This window comes from Kogia breviceps, chromosome X, assembly GCF_026419965.1.
Source record: "Kogia breviceps isolate mKogBre1 chromosome X, mKogBre1 haplotype 1, whole genome shotgun sequence".
Taxonomy (NCBI): domain Eukaryota; kingdom Metazoa; phylum Chordata; class Mammalia; order Artiodactyla; family Physeteridae; genus Kogia; species Kogia breviceps.
Window position 1 is genome coordinate 127,988,865 of NC_081330.1, and position 16,440 is coordinate 128,005,304.

At 47.9% G+C, this 16,440-nt stretch overlaps 1 protein-coding gene across 6 annotated transcripts in view; it reads right to left on the reverse strand.

Moving 5' to 3' along the window:
• The window catches only part of SHROOM2 (shroom family member 2), a 135,675-nt gene that overhangs the window by 52,337 nt on the left and 66,898 nt on the right, over window positions 1-16,440 (reverse strand). For 5 of the 6 annotated variants that reach the window (XM_067022967.1, XM_059050093.2, XM_059050092.2 and 2 more), the window contains exon 3: window positions 6,144-6,278. In XM_067022967.1, coding sequence (XP_066879068.1) covers window positions 6,144-6,278 — 135 coding nt within the window. Of the gene's footprint in view, window positions 1-6,143; window positions 6,279-9,446; window positions 9,785-16,440 lie in introns of those variants that run through there. The other variant, XM_067022966.1, reaches the window with a different exon arrangement.

Genomic DNA, 16,440 nt, shown 5'->3' on the forward strand with positions numbered 1-16,440 from the left:
GCTCTCAATAATGAAACTATTTATCCAGGCATGTTAAGTGCTTTCATTAAAGCTCCACAAAGCTGGAACTTTCACGCTTCCAAGAAAAAAACTGGCTGCTTGAGGTTCGAGGAGTACCAGGATGAGGAAGAGAAAGTGTGACCCGGACAAGGACACAAAAGTGTGAGCTAGCTAAGTCACGGGAGGGAGCCATGCCTTCAGAGGACAGACCAGGTGTCCTTGGCGGAAACGGAGCATGCTCTTCTCCGTCCGCCCACCAGTATTCCTGAGTGGACTTTTCCAGGAGATTCTGAGTCCAAGCAGATATAAACAAAGCTAAGCACTTCTTCGACAGGGCGTATGTGTTTCTTTAATCAAGAAACCGCCACATGGGCTTAATGAAATATAAGGCCCACTTTTTACTTAAGTTTTACCACACGGATGAGAATCTGGTTTTGCAAAAATACCCTGGACTCCAACTATTATAATCCCTTATGGCTTGAAATAGGTAATACTGTATTTAACACCTATTTCCTTCACAGTAGACCAGTATTTACTTAAACAGCCAAAAACTGACTTTGAAAGAGTTATGTTAGCTCCACACACACACACATACAGACACACACAGTCATGCATACCACAAATATGCGCACACGCAGAGATACACACACATGCCCAGATACACACACACACAGAGGTACACATACACGCTCACACATGCACTTGTGTACACACCCCATAGCTACACTACTGCTGTTACCATCATCCTTCTAATAGACCAGTGAGGGCACTGGTCACTGACCTCAGGTGACTGGCCAGCTCCGTGTGGCCTAGGAGGGCATCTCCAAGCCAACACACCCACTGTGTTGTCCCATGTTTGCCTTGCATCAGCCCTTCTGATCCCAAAATGTGGGCTCCAGAGAAGCCAGGTTGAGCAGCGCCCCCCCTTCCACCAGCTCAGCATCCTAACATCCTCTGTCTCACAGTCACCAAGAAACCACCAGGCCTGGCACATGGGCTGTGAAGCCCCCTGGTTTCCCCTGTACCTCCACACAGCAACCTGGCGGCTGCGGAGAGAGTGCTGGTGTTTAACAGAATTTCCTGGGGAGCTTTCACCAAAAAACCTGCCCAGCAATACGTAATGTGGCGGCTGTGGACACGTGGGTGACGTGGACAGCCATCCCACTCGGCTGGCCCAAAGGGATTCAGCCAGAAAGGGAAGTGTCCAGGCTCCTGATTTATCAGCTGCACAACATAAATAAGGACGCACACTTGCTTGTCCTTTCTCTTGGTGTTTTATTTTTTGTTTTCAAGCATTATACACCTGCCTACTCAGTGAAAATATTTAGAGTCCTACCAGTAACGGTGTGTCCACGGCCTTTTCTCATCAGAAAAAGAACATCATTCTGAGGTCAAGAAAGACGCTATTTAAAACACAACAATCCAAAATCTATGGGACACAGCAAAAGCAGTTCTAAGAGGGACGTTTAGAGCAATACAAGCCTACCTCAGGAAACAAACAACTCCAACAACCTAACCTTATACCTAAAGGAACTAGAAAAAGAACAAACAAAGCCCAAAGTTAGTAGAAGAAAAGAAATCATGAAGATTGAAGCAGAAATGAATGAAATACAGACTAAAAAACCATTAACCAAGATCAATAAAACTAAAAGCTGATTCTTCGAAAAGGTAAACAAAATTGATAAATCTTTAGCCAGACGCATCAAGAAAAAAAGAGGGCCCCAAATCAATAAAATCAGAAATGGAAAAAGTTATAACTGATACCACAGAAACACAACCTAGAAGAAATGGACAAATTTCTAGGGAAGTACAATCTCCCAAGACCGAACCAGAAAGTAGAAAATAGGAACAAACCAATTAACCAATAATGAAACTCAATCTAAAAAAAATAAATAACTCCCAACAAACAAAAGTCCAGGACCAGACGGCTTCATCTGGTGAACTAATGCCTTTCCTTCTCAAACTAGTCTAAAAATTGCAAAGGAAGGAATGCTCTGAACTCATTCTACAGGGCCAGCATCACCCTGATACAAAAACCAAACAGAGATATCACAGAAAAATAAAATTACAGGTCAGTACCACTGATGCACATAGATGAAAACTCTTCAACAAAATATCAGCAAACTGAATCCAAAAAATATATTAAAAGGATCATACACCATGATCAAGTGGAATTTATCCCAGCGATGCAAGGATGGTTCCATATCTACAAATCAACCAACGTGAGACACCACATTAACAAATTGAAGGATGAAAACCATATGATCATCTCAAGAGACGCAGAACAATGGTCTGACAAAATTCAGCATCCATTGTAACAACTCTCAACAAAGTGGGTATAGAGGGGACGTACCTCAAGACAAGGATGCCCGCTCTCACCGCTTTTATTCAACATACTTTTGGAAGTCTTAGCCACAGCAATCAAAGAAAAAGCAATAAAAGGAATCCAAACTGGAAAGGAAGAAGTTGAACTGTCACTGCTTGCAGATGACGTGATACTATACAGCAAGTCCCCTACATACATACGAACCTTCAAGGTGAGAACTTTCAAAGACGGCAACGTGCATTCACCCGTCCAATCACGTAAGTTAGTTCACGTGTCTGGTACATTGTCACGTGCGTGCATCCTCTACAAGGGGCTGTGCTTCTGTGTACTGTACAGTACTGTGTAGAGTACAGTAGTACAGTATCTTTATTTCAAGCTAGATCTGCAAGAGGATGATTTCATTGAACTCCTTGCTGTGTAACATGAGGAGCTTACTAATGAAGACCCGATGGAACTGGAGGCCCAGAGAAGGACAAAGAGGAACAAGAGGAAGAAGAAGTAGCTGGAGAACCCAGGAGATTCACGATGCAGGAAATGGCAAGGGGATTTTCTTTATTTGAGGAGGCACAGGACCCGAACATAGAATGGTACACAAAAGCCGCAGCAGCTGTTCAGAATGCAATCCAGTGCTACCGTGTCATCTATGCCGAGAAAAAAAGTGCTACTACCCCGACATCACTGGATCGTTTTTTCAAGAGGGTAGATAGAATTGAATCCAGCAAGGAACCAGAACCTGTGCCAGCAACGTCAGGCGTGAGTGAAATTGCAGGTTGCCCTCCGTTCTCCTATTGCTGACGATCCTTCCGCTCTACACCTCCCACCTGCTCTCCCTCCTGCAGTCAGTAACTCTTCCTGCCTGTTCCCTTGAGGCCAGCCCCTGTATGCCAGCTACTGTACTGGACTACTGTACTTTTCAAGGTACTGTATTATAAGATTTAAAATGTTTTATTTTTTGTGTTTGTTTTTTTTATGCATTGTTTGTGTGAAAAGTATTATAAAACTTTTACTGTACAGTACTATATAGCCGACTGTGTTAGCTGGGTACCTAGACTAACTTTGTTGGACTTAACAAACAAACTGGAATTACAAATGTGCTCTCAGAACAGAACTCGTTCGTACGTCGGGGACTTCCTGTCCATAGAAAATCCTAAAGATGCCACCAAAAAACTATTAGAGCTCATCAGTGAATTTGGTCAAGTTGTAGGATACGAAATCAATACAAAGAAACGTGTTGCATACTAACAATGAACTATCTGACAGAGAAACTAAGGAAACAATCCCATTTACCACTGCATCAAAAAGAACTAAATACCTAGGAATAAATCTAACCAAGGAGGTAAAAGACCTATACTCAGAAAACTGTAAGACACTGATGAAGGAAACTGAAGATGACATACCCAGATGGAAATATATACCGTGTTCGTGGACTGGAAGAATACTGCTAAAATGACCATACTACCCAAGGCAATCTACAGATTCAATGCAATCCCTATCAAAATACCAAGGGCATTTTTCACAGAACAAGAATAAATAATTTTAATATTTGCAAGGAAACATGAAAGACCCTGAAGAGCCAAAACAATCTTGAGAAAGAAGAACAGAGCTGGAGGTATCACAATTCCTGACTTCAGACTATACCACAAAGCTACAGTCATCAAACGATATGGTACTGGCACAACAACAGACACATACAACAATGAAACAGAATAGAGAGCCCAGAAGTAAATCCACACACTTATAGTCAATTAATCCATGACAAAGGAGGCAAGAATATACAGTGGAGAAAAGCCAGCCTCTTCAATAAGTGGTGCTGGAGAAACTGGACAGATACATGTAAAAGAATGAAATTAGAACAATCCCTAACACCATACACAAAAATAAACTCCAAATGGATTAAAGACCTAAATTTAAGACCAGAAACCATAAAACTCCTAGAGGAAAACATAGGCAGAACACTCTTTCATATAAACTGTAGCAATATTTTTTTGGCTCTGTCTCCTAAGACAAAGGAAAGAAAAGCAAAAATACACAAATGGGACCTAATTAAAAGTAAAGGCTTTTTTAAATTAATTAATTAATTAATTAATTATGGCTGTGTTGGGTCTTCGTTGCTGCGCTTTCCCTAGTTGCGGTGAGTGGGGGCTACTCTTCATTGCGGTACACGGGCTACTTATTGTGGTGGCTTCTCTTGTTGTGGAGCACGGGCTCTAGGCACGTGGGCTTCAGTAGCTGTGGCTCACGGGCTCTAGAGCGTAGGCTTAGTAGTTGTGGCGCACAGGCTTAGTTGCTCCACTGCATGTGGGATCTTCCCGGACCAGGGCTCGAACCTGTGTCCTCTGCATCGGCAGGCAGATTCTCAACCACTGCGCCACCAGTGAAGTCCCGAAAATTAAAGGCCTTTTTTTTTTCAGAGGAAAGGAAACCATCGACAAAATGAAAAGACAACCTACTGAATGGGAGAAGATATTGGCAAATGATATGACCAATGAGGGGTTAATATGCAAACTATATAAACAGCCCATCCAACTCAATATCTAAAAACACAAACCTGATTTTAAAATGTGCAGAAGACCTGAAAAGACATTTTTCCAAAGGAGACATAAAGATGACACATGGAAAGTGTTCAACGTCACTAATCAGAGAAATGCAAATCAAAACCACAAAGAGGTATCACCTCACACCTGCCAGAATGGCTGTCATCAAAAAGACAACAAATAACAACTACTGGTGAGGACGTGGAGAAAAGGGAACACCTGTTCACTATTGGTGGTTACGTAAACTGGTGCAGCCACTGTGGAAAACAGTATGGAGGTTCCTCAAAAAACTAAAAATAGGACTACCATATGATCTAGCAATTCCACTCCTGGGTATATACCCAAAGAAAATGAGAACACTGATTTGAAAAGATACATGCACCACAATGTTCATAGCAGCATTATTTACAAGGAGTCAAGATATGGAAGCAACCTAAATGTCTATCAACAGATGAACAGATTAAGAAGATTGGTATAGAGCTTCCCCGGTGGTGCAGTGGTTGAGAGTCCGCCCGCCGATGCAGGGGACACGGGTTTGTGCCCCGGTCCGGGAGGATCCCACATGCCACGGAGCGGCTGGGCCCGTGAGCTGTGGCCGCCGAGTCTGCGTGTCCGGAGCCTGTGCTCCGCCGCAACGGGAGAGGCCACAACAGCGAGAGGCCCACGTACCGCAAAAAAAAAAAAAAAGAGTGGTATATATTACACACACACACACACACACACACACACACACACACACACACACAATGGAAAACTGCTCAGCCATAAAAGAGCATGAAATTTTGCCATTTGCATCAACATGGATGGGCCTACAGGGGTATTATGCTTAATGAACTAAGTCAGACAGAGAAAGACAAATACTGTATGATATCAGTTATATGTGGAATCTAAAAAAATAAACAAATGAATATAACAGAACAGAAGCAGACTCACAGACGTAGAGAACAAATGAGTGGTTCCCAGTGGGGAGAGGGAAGGGCGAAGGGGCAAGATAGGGGTAGGGGAGGAAGAGGTATAAACTATAAAATAAATAAGCTACAAGGATATATTGTACAGCACAGGGAACGGAGCCAATACTTTAGGATACCTTTAAATGGAGTATAAGCTATAGAAATTTTGCATCACTATGTTATACACCGGAAATGAATAATGTCGTAAATTAACCGTACCTCAACAGAAACTAAAATAAAGTGAGAAATGCACGATGACGACAAGGCAGGGAGGTCATGACTGTGGCAGAAAGTGAAACCAGCTTCCCATCCCGCTGGGAAAGGTGTGCCTACCTGGCGTGGTGCTGGCCTGGCCATGAGGGGCAGGAGCCGGTAGAGAGGAATGGAGACGCCGACGACGTCTCAGGGTGGCTGTCGGAGAACTTGGTGACGTGCCAGGAGTGAGGCCTCCAGCTCAGCTCATTCCTCCTGAAAAAGGATGCAGATGACTCAGGGACTTCACACCAAGGACAACTTCAGGCCAAGAAAGGAGCGAGAGGCAGAAGTGATTCCTGTGTGATTCACTGCACTGCTGTCTGGGCACCAACGCTCTCTGTACAGGTTCGTTACTGGAGAACATCCCCGGGCGAGAATCACAGGCTCCACAATGTGAACAAGCTCTCAGGCTTCCAAACTTATTCTACGTAAGCACATGAATCTTGCCCACGAGCCCTGCCGCCCCATCCCCAAGACACAGCAGCATCTTCTGTCTGTCCAGTGTCGGTGCAACTTTGCACAGGCCCTTAGCCTGTTTGAGGAGAAGGCACTGGGCTGCAGAAAAGCTTGAGCTGGGTCCCGCAGAGTTTTGACTGCATTTATTTATTCACTCACTTAACTAAGTGAACACAGCTATCCTGTAGTTAACGGGGACTGGTGGACACGTATTCCTCCGAGCCTCCCAGAGCGTCCCAAGTCATCTAAGGGGTTCCTGTCATGGGAATCACCACGCCCTAAGACCAACAGGCTCCAGTCCATTCCTGCCAGAGCTTCTGAACGTGGCAGGAGCCTCCCCTGCCCCCCTCCACCGTCCCCACCATCCGTGGGTGGCTTATTAGGTTTTTGACCACATCTGCCCAGGTGTGAAAAAGCATGTCCACATGGAAATCCCTGCAGCCACCGTAGGAACATCACAGGGCCTCCAGGGGAAAGCTGCTGCATGAGCACGCCACCCAGGCGCGCCCCTCCGCCTCCTGCAATTTAAGGCAGATCTAGCCTCACCAGGGACACTTTACAGCCCAGTCAAGATTGGAGAAAGGGCTCAGTTGAGCCTCTAAGTACCTGATGGGGATCAAACATTCTTCCAACAGGGAAAAACATTAAAGAATATTATGCAACAACGAATATTAAAGAAAACCCAGAAAGCATTTATAACGTAAACCTTCTGATGACTCAGAAACGAGGAGAAATACACGGGTGGCAAAATGTGGAATGTGTCGACTTTTTGATAGTTTCCCACGAGCTAAAGCATAAAACAGACGAATTCACCACACCACAGAAGTAAAGGGATTGTAAAACCAAAACTGTACCTCATAAAGTTTCTCAAAATCCTCCTAAGGAAGGTTCTGGCCACGTGAATTTCATTTTCAGATGGCTTTTTCTGTGCTATAATATCCGTAACGTCTGTCATCTTCCTTTAGAGGTAATTAATAAAGGAAACAAACTAGACAAACTGCAAGCAAAGGAAAAAAGAGGCTCGGAAAAGAAAACGCCTTACACTTTGTGGTAACATATTTCAACTCTGTAATTGGAATGAGTGGGGAACCAGCTGGTTTACTGGGGCAGTCGTGCTCTTTGAGAAGAGTAAATGTTTCTCCTCTTATTTGAAAGGATAATACAGGCAGACCTTGGAAATGTTTCGGGTTGGGTTCCAGACCACAATAAAATGAACACTGTAATAAAGCTAGTCACGTGAACTTTTTGGTTTCCCAGTGCATATAAAAGGGATGTTTACACTATACTATAGTCTACCAAGTGTGCAATACCGTTATGCCTAAAATAACACGACGTACATACCTTAATTTTAAAAGACTTTATTGCTGAAAAGCACTATTATCTGAGCCCCGGTAATAATATCAGTAACATCAAAGATCACTGACCACCATAACAAATATGACAGTGGAAAAGTCTGAAATAGTGTGAGGATTACCAAAATGTGAGACACAAAAGTGAGCCAGTGCTGTTGGGAAAATGGTGCAACAGACTCGCTTGTCACAGGGCTGCTACAACCTTCCATTTGTAAACAAACAAACAAACAAACAAAACCCACGCAGTATCTGTGAAGCACAATTAAGTGAAGCCCAGCACATCAAGGTATGTCTGTACACAGATAAACGCCTCTACTTCGAGAAGACATAGTCAACAGTTAGGGTACTAATTGGAGCTTTTTTTTAAAAAAAAAAAAAAAAAAAAAAAAAAGGAAAAGACAGTGAAAAGGGTGGTACCTAGAAGCTCTAGGTGAGGAACCATGGCTCCTGGGGAAAGTGAAATTTTCCTACATAGGTGGCTCTTGTCAGGTCCTCAGACTGTCCTAGAGCACAGTGACCATATCTGGGAATCGAGGAAGGTCCAGGCGGTTTCTGTTTGTCAGCCCCTCTGATGGCTAAAACTGGATTCTGCTGATGAGAGGAGGAGGACATGTGGCTGAGGGCTGGTCTCTCCATCACAAGCCCGTGGCCACGCTGGGCAGGAAAGCTCTGGGGACCGAACGCTCTGGCGCCACCTAGCGTTCCCAGATGGAAACAGAAATGGCAAGGGCCGATTTAAGGCGTTCGTTTCAACAGACGATGGTGTTTCTTCCCACACAAGATACGCACACTCCAGGTGGCTTTAAACCACCCGGGTCCCTGGAAGTCTGGGGCCGTGAGGGGTGCACAGGCCACAGGCTGTGCCAAAACAGGTGGGCAAGATGCCCCGATGTGAGGGCCTCGGAGAGCTCGGACCACGTGGTACCTGGTGGTACCTGGTTAGGGGTTAACCACCCTGCCCGCTCAGGGGGCCACGCTCGTTGGAAGGTAACGCGCACACACAGCAGGTATGCAGCGAACCACACCCGAACCTTCCTCTCCTGGCAGGCGGGACGTCTGCTGTGTCTGCTACAGCTGGACCAGCCCCGCGCCCAGACATCAAACAGGAACAAAAGGGAGAGCTGTGAAAGGAACGCCCCCTCCGCAGGCAGACCACGCAGTCAGACCAAGCCAGCTCGGCAGGGGAGGCCAGCAAGGACGCCCCTTCCGGGAGGAAGGAGGACGGCACGGCTCAGGCCAGAGACATCCAACCGAGGCCATGCTTCTGTGCAAGGCAGTGTGGTCAGCGATGCCAGGGAGGAAACAGCCGTGACCTGGCCGGGGTGCGGGCGATGACCCCTGCTGTGCGTGGAGCTGTGCAATCCTGCCAGTTTCGGAAACGCAACGGGGCTGAGTCCAAGTCACGCCCACGGGAGGCTAATGGTCACTACCACGGTCACCCCAGCGTACAGGGAAGAAATCCTTTTCATTCAAATGGCTACTGCTGCTCGGAAATCGTAAGGAATAGGCGTACTGCAGAAAACATGGAACATTTAAAAATTAAAATGCGATTAAGACAATAAAGGAGGATAACCTGTAATCCAAAGGTGAACGTGGGTAACCTCTCGGCACTTCTTTCCCCGTTTCAGACAGCTGAGAGCATCGCGCAGACCTGGCGGGGCCCTTTCTCTCTGCAGCCCGCCCGGTTTTTTTTTCCAGGCCGCTGTCACTCTTCCACAATGTCATTTTTAATATGGCATAATATTCCTTCTACATAAATACTGAAAAGCAATGCTGCTGACTATTAACACCGGGTTTTCTGGCTTCCAAATCAAATTATTCACTCTACTGAGGGTTCTCTGAAACCTTTCCCACAAGTTGCACACCAAAATTAATCTAAATTTACTTCAATTCTTAAAAGTAATTTTTGATGCTAGTGTTTTTTTGAAAGGAAGGGGTTTAGATCACAAATATAAAAAATGCTAGGATACCAATGAAAATTAAGAATGGATCTAGATACAGAAAATTCATTTTTAAAAAGGAACTATTAAAATAAGGGCTTCAGGCGCACGCAACGAAGAGTAGCCCCCGCTCGCCGCATCTAGAGAAGGCCCGCGCACAGCAATGAAGACCCAATGCAGCCAAAAATAAATAAATAAGTAATTTTTTTTAAAAAAAGAGTAGTTTAAAAAAATTTTTTAAAAAGGGCTTCAATGAAATGTTTCTCATTCAGAGAAAGTGCAGAATTCCCTCAAAAAAAAAAAAAAAAAATCACGTGGACGCCGGGTTATTTTCCTAACCTTTCCAAGTGCAGCCAACAGGCGCTGCCTCAGAAAATAAACGCAGTCTGCATGTGGCCCCCACAAGCGCGGGGCGGGGCGAGGGGGGGGTGGCCTGACAGTACCAGGCCTGCAGGCTGGAAGGCCAACGGGAAGGGCCTGGCGGGACACTGTGACGGGGGCACCACAGGGTGTGCTGGCTGCAGGCGACACTGGCGATAGGAAGAGTCCTCGGGGGAAAATAAAACCAACAGGGATGCTTGGGGCATCTTAGGAGCAAGCGTCACAGGGGGCAGCAGTGGGGAGGGGCCCTCCAGATAAAGGGCAGGCTGGAAAGTTCCTCAAATGCTCCCCAGTGAGTCCTGCGGGTGACGGGGGTGAGTTCCAGGCAAGGAGCCCCCAGAGCTTAGGGAGGGAGGGTGTGCAGAGGCCCCGAGGGACAGGCCCACAGCGGGTACAGGCCCTCGAGATACTGGGCTGGAGGAGGACGACAACTGCAAACAGCCTTTTTATTCTTTCAAAGTGCAACGAACACATAAAAAGCACCACCCTACGGACACAAAACGAAGGCTGCCCTGAGCTGCTGCTTCCTCCCTGTGCCGGTCAAGCCTCTAGAGGACAGATGCCGACTGGCCTCTCCCTCTCCCGAGCTGTCTCTACCTTCTACCACGCCAGTTTCCCTGCAACTCAGCTCTGGCAGCTCCTGCCCTCACCCCACCACCCTCAGCTCCTCCCAGTTGCCACGGAGAGAAGCCCACGCCCCACCCCGCAATACTGTGATCTGCTCCCCGGGGCCGGGGCGGCTGTGTCTGCACAAGCCCTCAAGGTCATTCAGAGGCGAGCTCAGGTCTGAGACTCGCTGCTCTAGCCCGGAGCTACCCTTCCTCCCTTCCCTCATCTGCCCCCCGCCAGCCTCTTCAGGAGGTCCCGGCATCACTGACTTAGGTCCACGTCTGTGTCTCAAACCTGGCTCAGCCTTCAAAGGACAGCCTGACTGCTGAGCTCCGCTCCAGGCCTCCTTCCTTCTGCCAGAGCCACCCCTTGTTAGAGCTCTCCCTGCCCGTGCCCATCAGCCCCCTCAGCTGCCGGCGCCCCGAGGGCAGGACCTATGGGTATGACTTCAGCCGCCTGGCTGGAGCGCTTCCAACATACATTACGCGAACGAAGAAAAACAGAGGTCAGACCACTCTGCGAATGGCGGACTTCTCCCCCCCACCCCCCACCCCCCACCCCTGCACTGATCTGACAACACGATGCTGTGGGTGGTGACATCACACTTGATAAAATGGGATAAGAGTCCAGGAGCTCCTGCCTTTATACACGAGGAGAAAGAGGTAAAGAGGAAAATTCCCAAATGACCTAAATAGCTGAAACTGATACAAGACATCAAAGCTGCATTTTAAACCAATGCCAGGGCCAAGTAGCAGCATTCACACGGGATAAAAGCCTCAGGGTTCCGCCCCACGAGGCCAGGGCAGCCCTTATCTGTCTCCCAGCGAGGGCAAGTGCACGCCTGTCTCGGCCTCTGGTGTTCCCCGGGTGCATTAGCAGGAAAGACCGCATAGAAATGTCACACAATGAACGCAGGCAGAACTGGAGCAGACCCAAATGGCTTGGCTCTTTTTCCGTTAACTTTTGCAAAGGGGGGTGAGGGGGACTCTCTCACCCAGCACGACCAGTACTAAAAACGCTTTGTCCAAACCAACCCGAGGTCACGGCGCCTGTCCCCAGTTTTCAGAAAGGCACCAGTGCAGCTTCTGGGCTACATTTAAACAGCATGGGGGCTTCCCTGGTGGCGCGGTGGTTAAGAATCCGCCTGCCAATGCGGGGGACACGGGTTTGAGCCCTGGCCCGGGAAGATCCCACATGCCGCGGAGCAGCTAAGCCCGTGCGCCACAACTACTGAGCCTGCGCTCTACAGCCCGTGAGCCACAACTACTGAGCCCGTGTGCCACAACTACTGAATCCCACGCGCCTAGAGCCCATGCTCCGCAACGAGACACGTCACTGCAATGAGAAGCTCGCACACCATAAACAAAGAGTAGCCCCTGTTCGCCGCCAACTAGAGAAAGCCCGTGCGCAGCAACAAAGACCCAATGCAGCCAAAAATAATAAAATAAATAAATTTAAAAAAAAAAAAAACCAGAATGGATATTTTGGTAAAGACACCCCATACACTCAAATGTGCACCCATTAACATAACTAAGTACCAGCAGCCCTAGGATTAGCAACAGAGCTGGTGAGTCTTACACGTAAGAGAATAGAAGCAAAATTACGTGAAACATTCTCTGCCTGCCTTAATATATTAGAAGCCATCAGCGTTTCCAAACTAAATTATATCAACATCACTTGCATGCCTTCTAATGAAAAACAAAATCATAACTGTTTACCACTCTCTACTTGGCTTAGAATATGAAACATCTCACCTAGAGATTCAACTGATTGTTGGTTAAGCCATACACTAAATCTACATCTGAACAGAAGCAACCTTTCCCCAAATAAAACAATTCTGCTCTATGTGGCTTTTAGTTCCCTCCTGATTTTATTTCGTAGAAGCAAGAATGGCAAACAGCCCAAACGAGTCGGCATCTGTCCAGGATAAACCTCTGGATCTACTCTGTTTTAAGAGGAAAATAAGCACAGTAGCAAACAGCCACAGTCCTGCAGATGGTCAAAACAGACACTTTCCCCCTGAAATTTGAACGATCAATCTCAGACCACCTTCCAAAAGCAACACCCACCAGCATCCCCAGTAAGACAGACACCCTCTGTGGGAACACACAGTTTCTACCCCAGGAAGAGCTCTTGGCAGGGGGGGGGGGGGGGGGGCAAGGAGAAACGAGAGGAAGGGAGGAGGAGGGAAAAGCAGGAGGGACACAACCTGCTGACGTCCTATCCATCCCTCTCCTCTTGCTGCTTCGGGAACACCTGCGCTCATCAATGTCGGGGCCACGCACAGAGCCACCTGCCCTAGGACGGCTCCAAGGAGCCAGCAGCAGAGGGGAGCCCGGCACAACACTGGCTTGGTGAAGAACTCACTGCAACTCAGCGACGTCCAGAAACCCACGCACGTGGCAAGAAACTTGCTCCTAGCAGGCACGCGCGCCGCCACTAGACCAGACACCTCCTTTCTTCAGACGTGTCGCCACGCCACCCCATGTGGCCATCCCTTACGGCCTCCTGCGGCAAACCTCCAACCTTGGGTGTTAATCTCCTGAAGGCAAGCTTAGCGGACGTAAGCAGAGTCACGGAAGGGTTTAAGGCCTCCGGCAAAGAGGCAGGAAACATGCGTCAATGCTATGCATAACGTGGCTCTGGCATAATAGCTGCTCGCAGCAGTGGACGGCTCAGGAGTGACACGGACGATAAAGTGGCAGGCGAAGTTCGTTGTAAACAAGACTAATATTACCAAATACATTTGGAAGAAAGACCAAAAGAGTCATTACAGGCTATACAGTACAATTCACGGCCTGACAGTTAAGAGAAATTTTCCCTACAGTGTTTGAAATTCCATGTACGTTTCAGGAGCTGAACGTACGGTAACTTCCCTGTGAACGGAGGACAGTGGATGGTATCCCGGTGCTGTGCACACAGAGCTTTTAGTGAGCATTTTACAGCGTCAGACACAGCAACAGCCTTAACCCAGCACCGGGCGGGAAGCGTCCCCTCCTTCAGCATGTCTCCCACAGCAAGGGGCTTACCGACGCCCGCGTTAATCAGCAAAAGGCCTCGAGTGACCCACTTTCGGGTCTTAACCTTTTCCAAGCACATGTGCTTAAGGCCAGTGGTATGAGCACTGCAGCCGCCCAGAAAAACAGCCCGTGGCCCTCAGGGAAACAGCAGCGCCCAGATCCATGCACACCTGCCCATCAGGATCTGCAGGGAGGGGTGCGACACCGGGGAAGAAAGTGCAGGCGACAAGTACAGAGAGACAGACGCAGAAGAGGTTACCACATCCTCCCACACTTTCCTGCGAGCAGCACTTCCTCGGCCAAACAAAGAGGGAAGGACAAAGTGCCTGGGAGGCCCGGCCAGGCTGCTCCCGCCGGCCCCCCGGTGCCTCTGACTCCGGGGCAGATGCCAGGATACCACCTGGACATCTCAAAGGAGAACATGTGTGCACCCGGTGGGGCTTCCTGTTACCCTGCTTTGTTTCCAGCCGACACAACTCTGGGAGGAAGGCAGCGCTGGCTCTCACCTGTCTGGGAAAGAAACGTGGCTGGGGAGAGACAGTGATCTGGGCCCTTGTCTCCTAAGGCATCGCCCTCTCCCAGCCCCGGCTTCTAAACGATGACAAGATAGGCGGTGCCCATGCCCCGTGAAACCAGACGCCCCCGCCCCGTGAAGTCAGCCCGCCACCACCCTCGCCGGGCTGCCGGGTGCCCGGCTCGCCGCCGCACACGCTGAAGCAAGACAAGCACACCCAGCAGCTGTCACCAGCGGGACGGAGTCAGGATGTGATCCACGATTTGCCCGCTTTGTTCATAAAACCACGGGTATGTGCTTTACACCGAGGCGCGTACACGCCTCTTCCCAGAACCTCCGAGAAAAACCAAGCCTGCACTGGCCACTCTCGCCCTCAGGACCCTAAGCTGTGTTCAGTCGCCGTCAGAAAAGCCACCCTTTCTTAAGGTGCCTGGGCTGGGCAGGTAGTTGAGGGTTCAGGCAGCTCATTTATCATTTGGTGATCCTCAGGTAGGGAAACATTTGATATTGATGTGTTGGGGGCTCAGTCTGTGAATTAACTACAGAATGCCTTCATAAACTAAACCCTTTTTTTTTTTTTTTAAAGAGTACACGATCCAGGGCTTCCCTGGTGGCACCGTGGTTAAGAATCCACCTGCCAATGCAAGGGACACGGGTTCGAGCCCTCGTCCAGGAAGATCCCACGTGCCGCGGAGCAACTAAGCCCGTGGGCCACAACTACTGAGCCTGAGCTCTAGAGCCCACGGGCCACAACTACTGAGCCCACGCGCCACAACTACCGAAGCCCACGCGCCTAGAGCCCGTGCTCTGCAACAAGAGAAGCCACCGCAAGGAGACGTCCGCGCACCACAACAAAGAGTAGCCCCAGCTTGCCGCAACTAGAGAAAACCCGTGCGCAGCAACAAAGACCCAACACAGCCAAAAATAAATAAATTTATATATATATTTTAAAAAAGAATACATGAGCCATTTTGGAGTTCTACATACAACACTAGTTAGAAAATGCTAACTAATCTCTGAGATACAAGTCAGATTAGTGGTTGCCTAGGGATAAAGAAACACAAGAATGGTGAGATTTAGATTTAGACAGAGAAGAAAACATGTCACCGAGTTAAGAGAAATCATGTTAAAAGCACTCACTGGTGCCTCTGTAATAAGGAAAATGGTAAGTTGTATGGAGTTTTAAAAGTCCTTATTGGGCTTTCCTGGTGGCGCAGTGGTTGAGAATCCGCCTGCCGATGCAGGCGACGCGGGTTCGTGCCCTGGTCCGGGAGGATCCCACGTGCTGCAGAGCGGCTGGGCCCGTGAGCCGTGGCCGCCGAGCCTGTGCTCCGCAACGGGAGAGACCACAGCAGCGAGAGGCCCGCGTACCGCAAAAATAATAAAAAAATAAAATAAATAAAAGTCCTTATTATGTGCCTCTTCAGTACTTACAATACTAATTCACCATGTGCCAGATGACAGCAACAGATCCTAGTATTAACTAATTAACCGTTTTGTAGAATTTTATTCATATTTCTAGGCAAAACCACCGTTTCAGACTTTTCTAATAGGCAAAAATAATACCCACACACAGTAGTAAAATTTAATCCAAAATTATCTTAAAAAAATTTTGAAACACCTAAGTTTGTTTGTAAAAGTGTGTTTGAAAAAAAAAACATTTGGACAAACTGCTTGGTTTGGTTTTATACTGGGTTATACGTGTTACTTAGAATATTAAGCGCTATCTAAACTAGATAATCATTCTACACACCCCTCACTTAAAGGGAAACCGGGTACGCGATTACAAAAGTGGGATTCTACACCAGGGCTCCCATCAACGCTTCACGGCCAAAGTCTGATGCGTCTCCCACAAGTCTGTTGGCTACGCAGTCAGATCCACAGCGAACGGGCCGGGCCCCCGGGCCTTCTCTCTCCTTCTACCCCCAGTTCTCACGGTGTGTACTCCGCACAGAACTCACATCATCCCGTCTTTAGATCCTTAACTATGTTCCTCGAATTAAAAAAAAAAAAACACAAAACTTCTGAATACACGGAATGATGCGAAACCTCGGTCATAATGACAGAAATGCCCATTTAAACAATAAAAGCGTCTGTCACCTA